General features: G+C 44.6%; 1 protein-coding gene across 7 annotated transcripts in view; it reads left to right on the top strand.

Moving 5' to 3' along the window:
• Positions 1-13,950, top strand: part of satb1b (SATB homeobox 1b) — a 58,890-nt gene extending 44,940 nt beyond the window's left edge. For all 7 annotated transcript variants that reach the window (XM_031867303.1, XM_031867308.1, XM_031867309.1 and 4 more), the window contains 2 exons: positions 9,587-9,796; positions 11,354-13,950. In XM_031867303.1, coding sequence (XP_031723163.1) covers positions 9,587-9,796; positions 11,354-11,998 — 855 coding nt within the window. In that variant the 3' untranslated portion in view covers positions 11,999-13,950. The remainder of the gene's footprint in view (positions 1-9,586; positions 9,797-11,353) is intronic.
• Positions 13,951-15,120: the final 1,170 nt, after the last annotated feature.

The raw sequence follows: 15,120 nt of genomic DNA, 5'->3' as shown, positions 1-15,120 counted from the left end.
CCTCCTCCTCCTCCTCCTCTTCGGGGTCCAAACTAGGAATCTACCCCGACTGTCAGCACTTCAAATTGTCTCTTCGTCACCTCTAATGGATTTATTACAACACAAATGTTTTCTACCGGGGAGCAGGTGTTAGCAAGTTAACTGAGTTAGCACTTTGCTAATAGTTCACTAGCCCGTGCTATGCGTAGCTCTCAAGGCCTAACCGGGGCTCAACCTATTGGCCACATGCCTAACCTTACGAGCCCTTACCCTTTGGCCTGCTTGTTAGCAAGTGCTCCCCTAGTCCCAGTGACAGGCGCAGTATTGTGCTAGCGCTTTCTTTCCTGCAAATGTTCTGTAGCTAACCCTCTCCCACTGTCTCCACTCCTCCTGACAGACCACACAGGGCTTGTTCTGAGGCCCATTCTCGCTAATCTGATCAGGCAGGCAAATACGCCGGGAAAAGCGCTTTAATGATCCCCCTAATTACCTCAAGTCAATACCAACTGTATTATTAGACTCGGGGAAAATATTCCATTAGGCTGCCCCCCGTGGGAGTCCCCCCTGTGCGCGCCGGTGTCACGCGCCGCGCGCCCCCTACGCTTGTAATTAATTTTATTTACACACTCAGGAATGCACAAGGTCGCACCTGCAGCCCGGAGCCGCCCACCTCGGCCCGCCTAATCAGATCTGTCATAATTATCATTCTGCATGCTTCTGACACACGCCGGGAAATATTTCAATTTAACTACAGCCACTGGCTCCGGCAGATGCAGCCTGAGAGAGAGAGAGAGTGTCTGTGTGAGTGTGTGTGCATACAGGAGTGTGTGTGAGATTGAGTCTAGGGGAATTGCATTGGGAGATATTAGGACCTATCCAAGTGCTCATGCTGGCGCTTGTGTGCACTTGGTTTTGCTAGCATAAGTCTTTCACAATCTCCTCTCTCTCTCTCGCTCTCTCTCTCTCTCTCTCTCTCTCTCTCTCTCTCTCTCTCTCTCTGAGCGGAGACCTTTACCATCCTCATCACTCTGTCCTCATCATATTCTTTGGTCACTATTTTTAAAACATGTTGCGTGAATCGAGCATGAAGGAAGACGTACATAAGTTGCCTCTTCAGCCATGTACAGAGAGACATTTCAGATTTGGTGTTTACTTTGTTGCCACTTGTACAAATACTCTATTTGAAGTTCAAGATGAATTTCCGAGTTGAGCGAGACACACGGCCACAAGCACTGAATAAACAACTGCACATGAAGACTTCTATTTCAACACTTATTTTTAGGGGGGGGGGCTGGAAATTTGTTCGCTTTCATTAGTATCTGAAGCAAACTTGTAGGCCAATTAAGAACACTTATTTAGCTGACATAGACAATTTGCAGGATCTCTGCTATTTCAATCCCTAATTCAATAAGATCAGTCATGATTTATCAGCTTAATTATGCTTTGATATTAGCAATTAAACCCAAGCTTTGAATTAAATCTCAATCAAGCCCTTATAATTGGTGGAGTCAGACTGCATGTAGGTGCTTTCTGTTTGTAATGTTGCTGCCGTTGTTTATCTCGAGCTCATCTTCAGTGTGTTTGTTGTCTTCTGTGCGTTCATCCTCCATCTGCCTCAGCTGTATTGAACAGAGACGATTATAAAATATATAAATAAAAAAGAGGTAAATTTGTGGTGGGAGAACAGTATTTGAACATTCAGTGTTGCTGTGCAGACAGTGCTGCCACCCAAATATCAGCCCACCACCAGACTAAACTAGATTACGGTGCAATTCCAACAATACTAATATTTGCTACGAAGAGGCACATGGACTGCAGCATCATCAGCGGCTCCATTTTCCGCCATTTTGTACTCATAAAAAATCTTCAGTGGGCAAAGAGAACACGATTCCACTAATATGTGATACCCACTGATATCTAAAGTGATTTCTCTGAGGATTTAGATTTGTTTCCTGCAAATGTTTAGATTGTTAAATACTGAGCATTAAAAACATTCCTGGCATCTAATTTCTTGATCAGATTTAAATGAAACGTGTTCTCTGCTCTTTCTACTGGTGTTCTTGAGCAAGGCACTTATCCTGCTGAGAATCCAACACGAGTAGATTACACTCCCACTATTGTCACCGTGTTCTGTGCATTTGTGTGTGAAGAACTTCGCTGAAAAAGAACAAAACGTACAGCTAGAGAGAAGAAAGGAGGGGGAAAAAAGGAAAACGCTGCAACCACACAGATGTTTAATGTGCTCCATTTTAGATGGACTGGTCATTTGCCTTTGGTTATTCTTTATGCTCCATCTGCCTCTATTTGGTTGCTCGAAAATTCCCTGCACACTTTATTGGTTCGGCAGCCGTGACGTAAACTGCCACACAAGAGCTGGTCGGTATTGTTTCTGGGAGCGAGTGCTGACACAGAGAGGGCCATTTCCTGCACACTCATGCCTTGCCTCCACAATGTGTGTCGTGTTAGCTGTCAGTCTGTTATTGTTGTCGACTCGCTTATTGTATCTGGTGAGGTCGCGACCCCCTCTTCAGAAAACGCTCACAGTTTGGCGAAGACTTCTCCGTGTCGCGGCTCGAATAGAGATTAATTGTTTGGCATGTATGAATCAGACTGGCAAATTTCTCTCCTAAAGCTCAGCCACTGACATCCTCACAAAAGAGGATGGTGACACAATCTGGCACCCAGAATCTGGAAAGCATCCACTCTGACAAGACATCAGAGTCATGTCAACATGATTTAATAATAAAAGAGTATTTCTTCTTTTTTAAAAGGCAGGTTCCAAATGATTTAAGATGACTCGGTTTTTTTAATCTTCCAAAGCTTTCTTTCGGATAAAAAGAAAAAGCATCAACCATCCAGAGGGCATATCTGTCATTTCAAAAAGATGTCCGGTTTAGCCATCTTTTGTGGCTAAGTTTGATGGCGAAGTTATCAAAAAATAATGCATCGGTGAATGAAACAATAAATTCAACTCTTTGATCGTCATATGGTAAACAGCCCTAAATTCAGTCCAAACCTTTTTTCTGTTATAACTGTTTTCATTATTTAACATCTTCACACCTTCTGTTCGGATTACATTATTGTAGAAGGTGCAGTGTGCCGGTCATCAGAACTACGTGTCCGTAGGACTCCCAGTTCTGAATGAAATGGCAAGTGACAGTAAATGACTCTGTGGTGAGAGCTGTAGTAATAGCTACCTTGGGGCGGCTCTTTGCAGATCGTTTTTTACCGCGGTTCACTCACAAAGTTACGTCTTCTTCACTCTCGTGGTTGTTGTTCGCCGTGGTGGTAGCTTGTACTCCGGCTCAACAAACGGCATCAGCTCGCGGACGCCTTAATAAGAGCAAATGTCCACTCAAGCTATCCTTGATGAGCTGGCTAAACGTCTCATTTCAACGCTGCTAACTAATGAGTTATCTATGTCTGATGTTTCCTTCTGCTTTATGGATATACATTTATATGGATATATCTATGTAAACATTTTTAGAAGCAGAGAGATTACTCGATATGTTGAGTAAATGGTAATACTCTTGGCCGTCCCTAATGGGCGGTGGGTCTCAGAAGTGATGCATTGAGCTATCACAGGTTCTCCGTAGAGATGGTCCTCCTCAAAAACAGTACTGTACGTCTCCACGTGGAGACGGCTTTATGAACATGGAGCCTGTTGAAAAAATGTCTCAGTAACGCTGGATGAATTAGTGTTTTGTAGCAAACCTCCTCCTCTCTGCAAGGGAATGAATGAAAGCCAACGCGATTACTTTGGGTTTGTAATGAATGCACGGCTCAGTCATCTTTCCTTTAGCGAGACAGATTTGTATGTTAAGAATGTTGCGCATTTTTAGAGCAGACCTAGACCATCCGTGCCCCCCCCCCCCATTAAAAGGACTAAACAGACTTTTTCTTTGGGCCTTTTTTCATCTGACCCGTTATCTAATGAGACACATGGCACCTAAATCATCTCTGTAGGTTATTGTTAGTTTACTCCAATGCTCCTGTTATCCCTGTTACATTCACTGTATAAAGTAACTGCAGATGCTGATGGCTGTGTGGACGTTCAAGAAAGAAATTGAATAAAGACGCTAACAGTCTAATAAATAGGATGTTGGGTTAAAAGCAGCATGCAATGTGTTCTCCCTATATTGTTAGGTGGTGCTGTTCACATAACACTGACCCCGTTAACGTTGCCCCGTCTCCCTCACAGTATGCCACAGATTATTTGTGAAGTCACTCAGAGCTTTGCTGTTTGCAGATAAAGACTTATTCCACCCCCCAAAAAAAAAGTCTGGCCCTGAATTCACTGTCAATTATTGCTTATTGTTGCGGGAGATCCGCATATGTCCGAGCATCAGGAAGGTTTCAACACTCGTCGTCAGCAGATGGGCGTCCACCGTGGCCTAATGGTTTTTTTTACAACACGGCACACGTTACCTTGCGGGGTGAAGGCGCCACGTGCAGCCGCCAGTTGGGCTTGCTCAGGGAGGAGAAACGTGTTATCGGCTACATTTATCTGCATAGTGTTGTCTGCCAGTGCTGGGCCTCTGCCAGGTTCAAGGAGGAGGAGAAACAATAACGCATTGTCTTCCCCCTACTTTTAGCTCCCTCCCTTGTTCAGACACAGAAGAGGTTTGTCTGCTGCCTCCGAAACAGTCCTGTCCTCCAACCCGCCAACAATGGCACCAATCATTTCTTCATCTGGGAATTCTTTTTTTTCTTGATTTTTTTTTTTGATGCGTCGTCTGATCTGATTTTAATTTATTTAATTTTTTTATCCAAATGATCCAAATCCAAACGGGACTCGATACACTCGCGCATAGTCTGCTTCTGGGGTTGAAACCGTGGCAGCAAACTGAAGCATGATTTCTGGTCACGCAGTAATCTGAGGAACGAGGGGAAAAATAAACTCAAATGGCAAATTGATGGACATCTGTTGGCTTATTTTATTTATTTATTTTTGCGGTGGCCGAGGTCAGCCTGATGGGACTGATAACAAGCAAATGAGATTAGAGGGAAGGTGTTGGCCAGGCCGTGTGACAGACCACTCTGTCTGTCTGTCTGTCTGTCTGTCTGTCTGTCTGTCTGTCTGTCTGCCAGTCGCTCATCCCTGAGCTCCCATGCTGGCTGTGTTTGCAGCAGTCGTTCGCTGGTTGGACGGGTTGGGCGGTGAATACCATGCTGTTCTCTGACAGAGCAGGCCTATGCGCTTATTGGCAGCTTGTGACTGCAGCACTCACATACACCGTGTACCGCATTGCATAGCCGGGTGAATCTCGCGCATGAATTCAACTATTGTGTTTGGGAGGGAAATATTTTTTTTTATCAGCACACCCGGTTGCTATTTATACCAGGACCACACAATGGCCCGCTGAAGAGTTTATTACCCTTTTTAATTTGGCACCTCGTGACCCCAGAGCCCCATTAGCCTCCGGTCAGATCCGTGTCCGCTGTAAAACAAGAAAAAGGGCCAGTGGTTCTCCATTGCCAGTCCCGTTGTTTGAAACTAATTAATAATTAAGCAACGATGACCTAGAGGCAGCGGATTATTGTGCAATATTGTCGCAGGTGTGTGCCAACATAGCAAGATAATCCTTCGCCTGTCAGTGCTTATTGCTCCGATGAACCTGTTTGCAGCATCTGTGGGTTCGGCTGAGAGATGTATTTAGCATCAAAACAAACCGGCTTCCCCCGTTCACTACTTACTGTGATTTACGAAGGCGATCTGGGTTTGTTGCACTGGTTCACTTCACGAGGCCAAACTGAAGTAGTTTCTTGTGTTTAAATGTGTCGCACATGAGATTTCTACCATTAATGGTCTGAATAGGAGCTGCAGTTATATTCATTATCAAGTAACCTGCTAATATTTTTCTTGACTGATTGGTTGATTATGATTTAGTGTAAAATTGTGACGTTTTCACACTCCTTGTTTTCTCTGACCAACACTGTGACGTTCTAAAGATGTTCAGTAAATCCTCACACTTGAGTAGCATGAGACAGTCGTCTTTATTTTCTTATTAAAGAATCTAAATTCTTTGGGATTGACAATTTAGCACTCGTCTAAACTGTGTTCGAGAGTCTCTTACCCCCAGAATCTGTTAATATTGAGTGATTCTTACAAGCATCACCAGTCAGTTTCCCGTCGCTGCCTCGGCGGTGAAGCTGCGACACGATAAAGTTCACCGAGCAGCAGTCGAAACCCAGCGAGTGTGTTCTCTGTTGGCCAACAACTGGGCCTCTTCTGAGCTACCTGTTCTATTTATTTATAGAGTGCCCTTAATGATCTTCAACAAAACGCAGAGTGCGCTGGATTGAAGAGCCCTAGATTTTTTTGTTTTGCTTTCTGGACCGTGTTGGAACACTTTAGCGGGCAGGGGCAGCAAGTTCCATGATCCAATCAAGAGCGGTTAGTGCTCGTCGGCCGCGGTGGAGAGGCTCGACAAATTACATTAAATAATAAATGGGGGGGGGGGGGACAGATTTGCAACAGTGTGGCCATGTTGGACGTAAAGCCTTGTTGGTTTACTCGCTCTTTAGGGAGAGCTTTGATGTGTAGGTAAAGCTTTTCATCAGATATTATTCACGCTACTTCAAATTGTGGAAGACTGAAGTTTTATGCCGTTCACAATACGCCGGTTCTTTTCCTTTAAAGTTTACTGACAACGAGGGAGTCAGATTGCTAACTTCTCTCACTCCCTCACTCTCTCTCCTTCTATTTCTCCCCGTCTCTCTCTCTCTCCTCTCTTTATCCCCGCTGCCTCTGCCTGGCCTGTGGAAGCAATGCAATTAGACAAACACAAACAAAGCTCTTGAAACTGCCATGGAAAATGCTGACTGTCCACTGTCCACAGTGCTGGCCGGGAGCAGCGCTAACTGCTTTTTGACGTGCATCACACGAAAAAAAAAAAAGAAAAAACGTTAAGCAAATGTTCGTGTGTTCGTTTCTTCCTTCTACAAAAAAAAAAGCAGCATGTCAGCTCAAAATCAAACTGTAGAGCACAAACACGAAGCATTCACACTAATAAACTCTCCGTACTTTATTTCATCAAATGGACTTCCTGGCATTGAAATGGAGTTCACGTCGTGCCTTTGTTTGATTGGCTCTGCTACTTTGGGTTTAATCCTGCTGGTTTTGGGAGTGTTTGAGTTGGATTACTCCATCGTTGGGCCGGGGTACAGTTTCTCTGGCTTTGACAAGATGGTGTGTGGTGGTTTGTGTGCGTTTCTTTGCGGGCCGTGTGTGTGTGTGTGTGTGTGTGTGTGTGTGTGTGTGTGTGTTCGCCCGCACTACCGAATCAGCTGAAACCACAGACAGCCCAACTGGAGCGCCGTCCAAATCCCTCTGCATGCAAATTAAAAACGCAACAATAAACGTGGCAAAGGAACAAGGTGGGCACGCAGGCTTTATGGCCCCCTCTACCCCGCTCTCCTCTCTCTCTCTTTATGTCTCTCTTTCTCTCTCCCTCTCTCTTTCTCCCCCATCTCCTCCAAACCCCCTCCTGGGTTTGATGTGGCTTATGGGAGGAGTTGGAACAGGGGACAACCAAACTGCTGAGTTATCTCTTGCATGCAGTGTGGCGGCGTGGCTCTGCCCTCTGTGTGTGCGTGTGCATGTGTGTGTGTGTGTATGTGCGTGTGTGCGGACCAGCAGCGCGGTGTAATCCTGTGGAAATGAAAGGTGCTGCCGCTCACTGGCCGGGAGATTACAGCGCCGCTCTGTCACAGCGCCAGGACAGACTACCCGGCTGAGCGAGTAGCCCCCCGTAACACACACACACACACACACTCATACACACCTCAATGCTTCTCTTTGACGCTGTGTTTCCTCCTCGCTGGTTTCACTCCCCGGCCGTCCGTCCTTCTTCATCCACTTCTGTCCCTTTACAGCTCTCTTGTACCCCCCCCCCCCCCCCTCCCTCCTATCCTCTACCTCCTCTTCGCTCTCCCACACAGCACTACAGTGTGTTATTTCCCTTCGCTCTTACTCACACTCACACACACTCACTGCTCTGCTCTGGTGAGGTTTAGGTCATCACGTCTGAGGCTGTGAGACCACGTCACCCAACTCCCGCTGAGCCCTTCTGTCTGTACAGTCGTGAATCCTCAGATAGTCCCTCAGCTCCATGAACAAACACAAACACACGTCTGAGTTAGAGCGTGGTAAGACCTCGACCAAAGCTCAAACCAGACGTCCTGACTCGAATAAGACTTTTAAATACAACACCAAAGCACTCGCAAGTACGGAAATGAAAGAATAAATCTAATATAGCTCCAAGGTTCATTTTATAACACATGCTCGCACAATGAAATGTACACATAGAACATAGAGTATATCCATCATTATTTTTGGCTGTTTATTCTGCCTTTTAGCCTGTAAATAGATTGATTGATTGTTTGGCAAATATAAAACAATTGTGAAAAGTGAAGATTTTGGAACAGTCCAAAAGCAGAACTTTGTAGTTTACTGTCATATCTTCACAGTCGGTATGAGCAGCTGGAACCAGACAATGTTTGGAGTTTTTTGCTTGAAAAATATACTGAAATAATCGGATCGATGATCAACCTGATCTGTCGAGTAATCGTTTCTGCTCCGTTCGAATCAACGTAATATTATTACGAATATGTCCTCATATTGATATATAGTGAATATGTCAATATTTTAAAGTAGTGTTCAAATTGACATCAAGTGAAATGTATATTAGAAACAAATTTTAATTACCATTTGGGAAACACATTATATTTGTTGTTATTTATATAGTCTTTGGATTGTTGATTTAGAGTTCTGTGTGATCACATCATCATGATGAAATTCAACTGAAAGGCAATTTGTTTACTAAGTTGCACTTTGCACACGAGTTATTCTGTGTATTTATCTCACTCTACAACAACAATATAGTATAGTTTATATATATATATCTATATATATATAGATATATATAGATATAGTCCTGCTCCTTCAGTAACGTGTGAATCTTCCCCTCATCGGGGTCAGTCTCGCTGTGCCTCCGTTGCATCGATCAAATGAAGCCTCTCTGGTTCTAATCGTCCCTCGCCGCTCCTCAGCTCTGTCTTTCATGGCCCTCTGCTGGAGCGTTTCAAACATGGGAGTCACTTCCCTCCTCCCAGTACGCGCGTGCGCGCGTGCGTGCGTGCGTGCGTGCGTGCGTGCGTGCGTGCGTGCGTGCGTGCGTGCGTGCGTGCGTGTGTGTGTTTCTCCTCCAGTTAACTCGTTCCTCCCTGCTGTGTAGCTTGACCTTGGCTCATTCACATCTTCTAACTGCAGGTGCAGGGCTGTTTAGTGTGTGTGTGATTTACATTGGAAATCTTTTTCTTTTTGATACTTTGCAAAGAACATTTGGATGTAAACTCACATTTACTTTCACACTAGAAGAAGTATTTAATAATCTGGTTCTCCTCTTAGGTAAAGCACTGTAGAACTGTGTGACCATGTGAACCAGTGTCCATACTCGGGGGGCCTATTAGTTTAAACAACAGGAAATTCATAATACATTCTTTTAACCGGTGCTCATATTTGATCCTAAAAGAAGACCGAGCGTTACTGACCTGCTCTCTCTCTCTCTCTCTCCCCCGTGTCTCCCTCTGATCCCTCCCTCAGGGCTGGCTCTGTGAGCTGCTGCGTTGGAAGGAGGACCCCTCTCCGGAGAACCGCACGCTCTGGGAGAACCTCTCCATGATCCGCCGCTTCCTGAGCCTCTGCCAGGTCGAACGGGACGCCATCTACGAGCAGGAGAGCAGCGCCGGGCAGCAGCAGCACCACAACGAGCGGCCGACGCACCTGATGCACATCTCCGCCGAGCTGCCACAGGTGAGGCGTGACACCGCTGTGCCTTTGGGCAAGGCACTAGGCCACGACTAGCTCGGGCACGACGGCTTTCTGGAACATGGGTTTGAACCAGGCAACCTTAAGTAGCTTAACCAATGGCACAGGCTACAGTTTTTGGGGAAATGTTGAAGTTCCCTCTCATCTGAAGGCCAAATTAGTAGTTTGATTGATTTTATTTCCCAACTCGCAACTCAAACGAATGAATTTTGGACCATATCCAAAATATATAATGTATTTTACCTACATTTTATCATTTCATTTTTACAAATATACTCAAGACTTTGAATTAAATAACTTTCTATGAACTTGTTAATTAGAAACACAGCAACAATTAGAATGTCCTACGTTTCAGCGAAAGCCATTTGCAAAGATTAGCCCGAACTGATTTAACAGCTGCTTTATAGGAGGACATCTTCTAGATGAGTAGAAAATAGAACACAAGCTCGGTTAACGGTCAAAATTAAATAATAATAAAGCACAATAAAACTTCTGAGCCACAGCGTTATTTGGTTACTTGGCGACATGGCCAGTGTTTCACAAAGGCGGCCATTTACTGGATATAAATAAGGTAATAGGATTTCTTTTACAAATCAGTTTCATCAGCAGAAATGCAATGAGGGAAGTTTTTTTGCACACTTTGCATGTAAACAGAAGATTGATAAAATAGGATTATTTCTGATTTAATGGTGTAGTTTTACACTGTCCACGAGAGACTCGTGTTTAAATATTTCGGTCCTCTCCTTCACTAACGCGACGCATTAGCCAAATTAGCTCCCATTTGCTCAACAAGAACTATCATAGCTCGGTTTATTGGTACAGTAAAATCACATCTTTGGGTGCATTTAAGCAGCTGGCAAGCAGAGTCCCTGCAAAGTGCTGTTTTGCAAACTTCATTACGAAACACCTATTCCACAGCGTCTGACTCAGAAATGAAAATAAAAGAGCACCCATTTCGCAGGGTCAATGGGGACCACGAGTTGCCCACTCGCTCCCTCTCCAACCACACAATGAGGCATTTTACGAGCAGTGTGTCATGTGTTTACACTGACGGGAGTCTGACGGCGGAGTGAAAGCCATCGATAGCATTCTCACACCGCGGACAATCAGCCAGACCATCGCGACGGGAATTGTGCACAGGGATCTTGTTTATCACTGCCTGGCAATAGAGCCTGATAAGCAGCAGAGGCTATAATAGAGAGGCCATTTTCCCACTGAGTGTGTCTCTGGAGTTCATGTGTGTGTGTGTGTGTGTGTGTGTATGTGTGTGTGTGTGTGCGTGTGTGTGTGTTGCCTCTACCCCAACAATGAGAAGCACAATCTCCCACCACCAAAAAAAAAAAGGGAAAAAAATTCATATCTGCAGAACTGATTGCATTCAATGAGATATTACATGGAGAATTCCTTCAACCAAGTGCGTGTTCTATACACAGCGGGGCCCGTTTCTCCTCACAACTCAATTGATTTTATTGAAAGGCCTTATTAAGGCGCCGATAAGTGTTCACTGATAACATCTCCGTCTCCTTTCTCTTCCTGCCGCAGGCTCAGCCGCCCCAGTCGCTGCAGCAGCATCATCAGCAGCAGCATCAGCATCAGCATCAGCCCTCCCTGTCCCTCCAGCACCCCTCCCAACCCTTTTTGTCCCAGCAGCCCTTGCAGCTACTGCAGCCCTGCACCGGCCCCCGTCTGCCGCCCCGCCAGCCCTCCACCGCCTCCCCGGCGGAGATGGAGGAGGAGGGCGGCCGCGGAGGGAGCATGAACAAGTCCCGCACCTGCGGAGGGAAGATCTCCCTGGAGGCTCTGGGCATCCTGCAGAGCTTCATCCAGGACGTGGGCCTGTACCCGGACGAGGAGGCCATTCACACCCTGTCGGCCCAGCTGGACCTGCCCAAGCTCACCATCATCAAGTTCTTCCAGAGCCAGCGTTTCTACATCAATCACCCGGCCAAAGCGCCCAAGGAGCCCAACAACAACAGCACCACCACCACCACCAACACCAGCAGCAGCAGCAGCAGCAGCCCGGCCTTCGAGGAGGAGCTGACGGACTTCAGGGAGAGCAGCGACCTGCTGAAGGAGCTGGAAGACAGCACGCAGACCAACAGCACCATCTTCTCCATCAAGATCGAGGAGCAGCTGGCCCGAGGCGCGGAGGCCCAGTCGGAGTCAGACCACGAGGCCAAGGAGTAGGACGCCCCCCCCCCCCCCCCCCACTGCACATGTACTGAGAGCTCCTCTCGTGCACACACACACACACACACACACACACACACACACACAGACTGACGGCTGTGCTAAATGCAAAACGCTCCGGCCGACACAGAACCACCGCACTGCAAATAAAGAAAAGTAGTGTTTTTAATCAGTACGGCGTCCGGACTATACGAGGAGCGTTTCTATATACACATCTGTTGCAGACCGACTATGTGACGTGTTCACACACTGGAAAGCCCATCTCAGACTCAAGTACTACTTTTTGGATTTTGTAAAACTTGTATTATTCACTGTAAAGACTGATGCATCATTTAAATAATCTGCACAAAAAAATATTCTAAGTATGTTGCCGTGGATATTTGCTGACTGCACTCTATGTCTGTTGTTTTACACTGACTTACTTTATCTTTTTGAGCTACTGATTATATTTAAAAAAAGAAAAAGAAAAAAAAGTCTCTCTCCCCCCCCGCCCCCCTGGAGTTTGCTAGGACTTTGATAGGTGTTTACGTACGTGATGTTTAACTGGATTTAAAAAATAATAATAATATTAATAATGACAGCAAATGAAATCAAGGACCAAGTGGTTGACACGGCCTTCGTTCTGAGGTGTCCAGTCTGGAGCCTGCTGGCAGATTAGTTATTCTTTTAAAAATGGATCTCTCCAAACTCTGGAACGCGATCCCCCGGCCCAGGTGACTCTCCGAGGATAGCTCAGTCTTTACGTATTATTTGTTAGGGAGGAAATATAAATATATATATATAGACATTATATTGTAACTGTAAAAAAAAAAAAAAAAAAGATACAGTCTTAAAGAAACTATGCCAACAAATGCCTTGTACTATACGGCACTGCCGATGTTAGATTATTTTGCAAAACCTTTGTCACTGTAACTCTCTGAATTGCCACACAGTTAGAAACGTTTATGTTGTCCGACATTATTTATTTGCAGTTCATGCAGTGTTTCTGATGTAATTACTTTTTTTTTTTTTAAAGTTTATGTTACGTAGAGCTTAATTCTTTTTTTTTTTCGTTAACTCCACAGACCTTTTTTTTTTTTCTATTTATAAATGTGATTTCGATGGGCAGTAAAAACAAAAAGTGTCTTAAACGTTTTAAATGGAGAAATGTGCTTTAAAGGTTGCCTATAAAAAAAGTGCTGTATGTTGAGCAACTCATTGCTACAAGCTTCACAATTTAATGTTGTATGCAATTTTTACTATCATGCAAATAAGCTTAGGTAAAATGACTAACCTATAGAACACCTTAGAGAGAAAAACATATGCAATCTGTGTGAAAATCGATGTCTGCGATGTGTCTTCCTTTGGTTAACAATCCAATTCAAAAAGCTATTCCTGTATAAATATTCTGTATAAAAGTGTTTCTTTTTTATCAGTTTATTTCAAGGAGAACACCAGTTATTTTGTTACGACTGTTTTATAAGTGTTTCTCGGTTCCTTTCTGCAGAAATGTTCTAACTAGAAGTGGTTATTGATTGTTAATTACACAATTAAACTGTTTGTATTGTACCACAGATTTCTTGGCATTAACTTGACCAGACTCTTTTTGGCACCAGAGTGGGAATTCTTTTTTCTTCTTTTTTTTCTTCTCCTCTGCGGACAAAAGATGAAACAAAGTGAATTGTTTTTAAATCCACTGCTAAGAGATATCAACTCCAGTCGCTGACTGACTCCCTCAGCCGCAGTCACTGAACACGTTCTTTGTAATAACTGTAAATATCACATCTTATGAATCATTGATTGTTTATTATTGTAAATATATTTGAAAGTCTGTGCAAGAGAGCTCGCCGTACAAATCAACGCTCTGCCGTGCCTCTTCCTGTCAGAGCGACTGTACCTGGGCTCCTCTACTGCTGAGTGTATCTGAGGCACCTGTGAAAGTCTTGAAATAAAGAAATGTGAGGTGTGAACACCTGTGATCGCGAAGCCCTCTGCGGGGAGTTAAGAGAGAGAAAGCAGCACAGGTGTCGTGACCTCGCTGTGAACCCCAGGTGAGGCCGGGTGTCTGCACCTTTAGAAGATTACCCTCACCTGTTAATAACACCCTGCGATATGTGCCAGCCAGTCTGGGCCGGCGTTCCCTTGATGTTCTGCTCTTTTTTTTGTTTTTTCATGAATAAAAAAAAAAGCCAGAGTGTAACATTGTGTGTGTTCAGGGGAAAAGAGAATTCATACACATGCATGAAAGTGTGAAGTCTGGTGTTGACACAAAAAAACGCACACGTGACAAAGTAGAGAGCTAACGAATGTGCCTCGTCGCTTCCTGATTTTGACGTTACAAAGCGACAAACAGAGGTGAAGGCACCGACAAACACCGGGAACTCCAGCGTAATGCTCCTCCTCATTATCACTGTGTTCAGAAGGATCAGCGTTATTTACCTCACACTTAGAAAAGGGTTTTCCACACAGACGGCTAATGCTCTCCGATAACAGCGCTACTCTGTTTTGGAGGATTTCTTGTTGGGGGAAAAAAATCGAATTTAAAAAGTTTTGACCTCATTAAGTAAGTGAAATATCCTAAAAAAGAATGCAAAATAAAAAAGCGGCGTCCACATATACAGTTGTGAAAGAGTTTTCAGCACATGTGGCTCCATGTTAGCGGATGACGAGCTCCAGCTTTGTGCTGAACGCTGGAGTCTCACCACGGGTGGGTATCGCGGGTGATTGCTCAGAGAAGACTGGCAACAGTTTGTAAACTCCGTCTCCATTAGGCTGTTCGCTGGCTCTCCACGGCATCAAACACACTTCAAAGACTTTCCCCAGATGTCAAAATAGAAATCATAATTACGACAAGAATGGTGACTGATGAATCACTGACTCTTGTTACCGCGGGCTTCTCATGCTGTTGCTTATTTTTTTAAATTAGCAGGCTGCACAAGACAAGTTTCCCAGAAAGCATTCATAGATGATGCCGGATCCACTTTTGAAAAAAATAAAATAGATACAATATCTTCTTGTGATATTTGTAGAAATTGTTAATGTCGTAGCAAATAAACAGTTTCCCACTTAAAAGTTCCAGTTGATGCAAAGGCAAGCTGAGGGTGACGAACTCATGAAGCTTCACTTCAACCCAATGACAT

Source organism: Anarrhichthys ocellatus, unplaced genomic scaffold (assembly GCF_004355925.1).
Source record: "Anarrhichthys ocellatus isolate YVR2014 unplaced genomic scaffold, GSC_Weel_1.0 scaffold39, whole genome shotgun sequence".
NCBI lineage: Eukaryota > Metazoa > Chordata > Actinopteri > Perciformes > Anarhichadidae > Anarrhichthys > Anarrhichthys ocellatus.
Note: the sequence above shows the minus strand (reverse complement) of the source record. Positions and strands in the feature narration are given on the sequence as shown.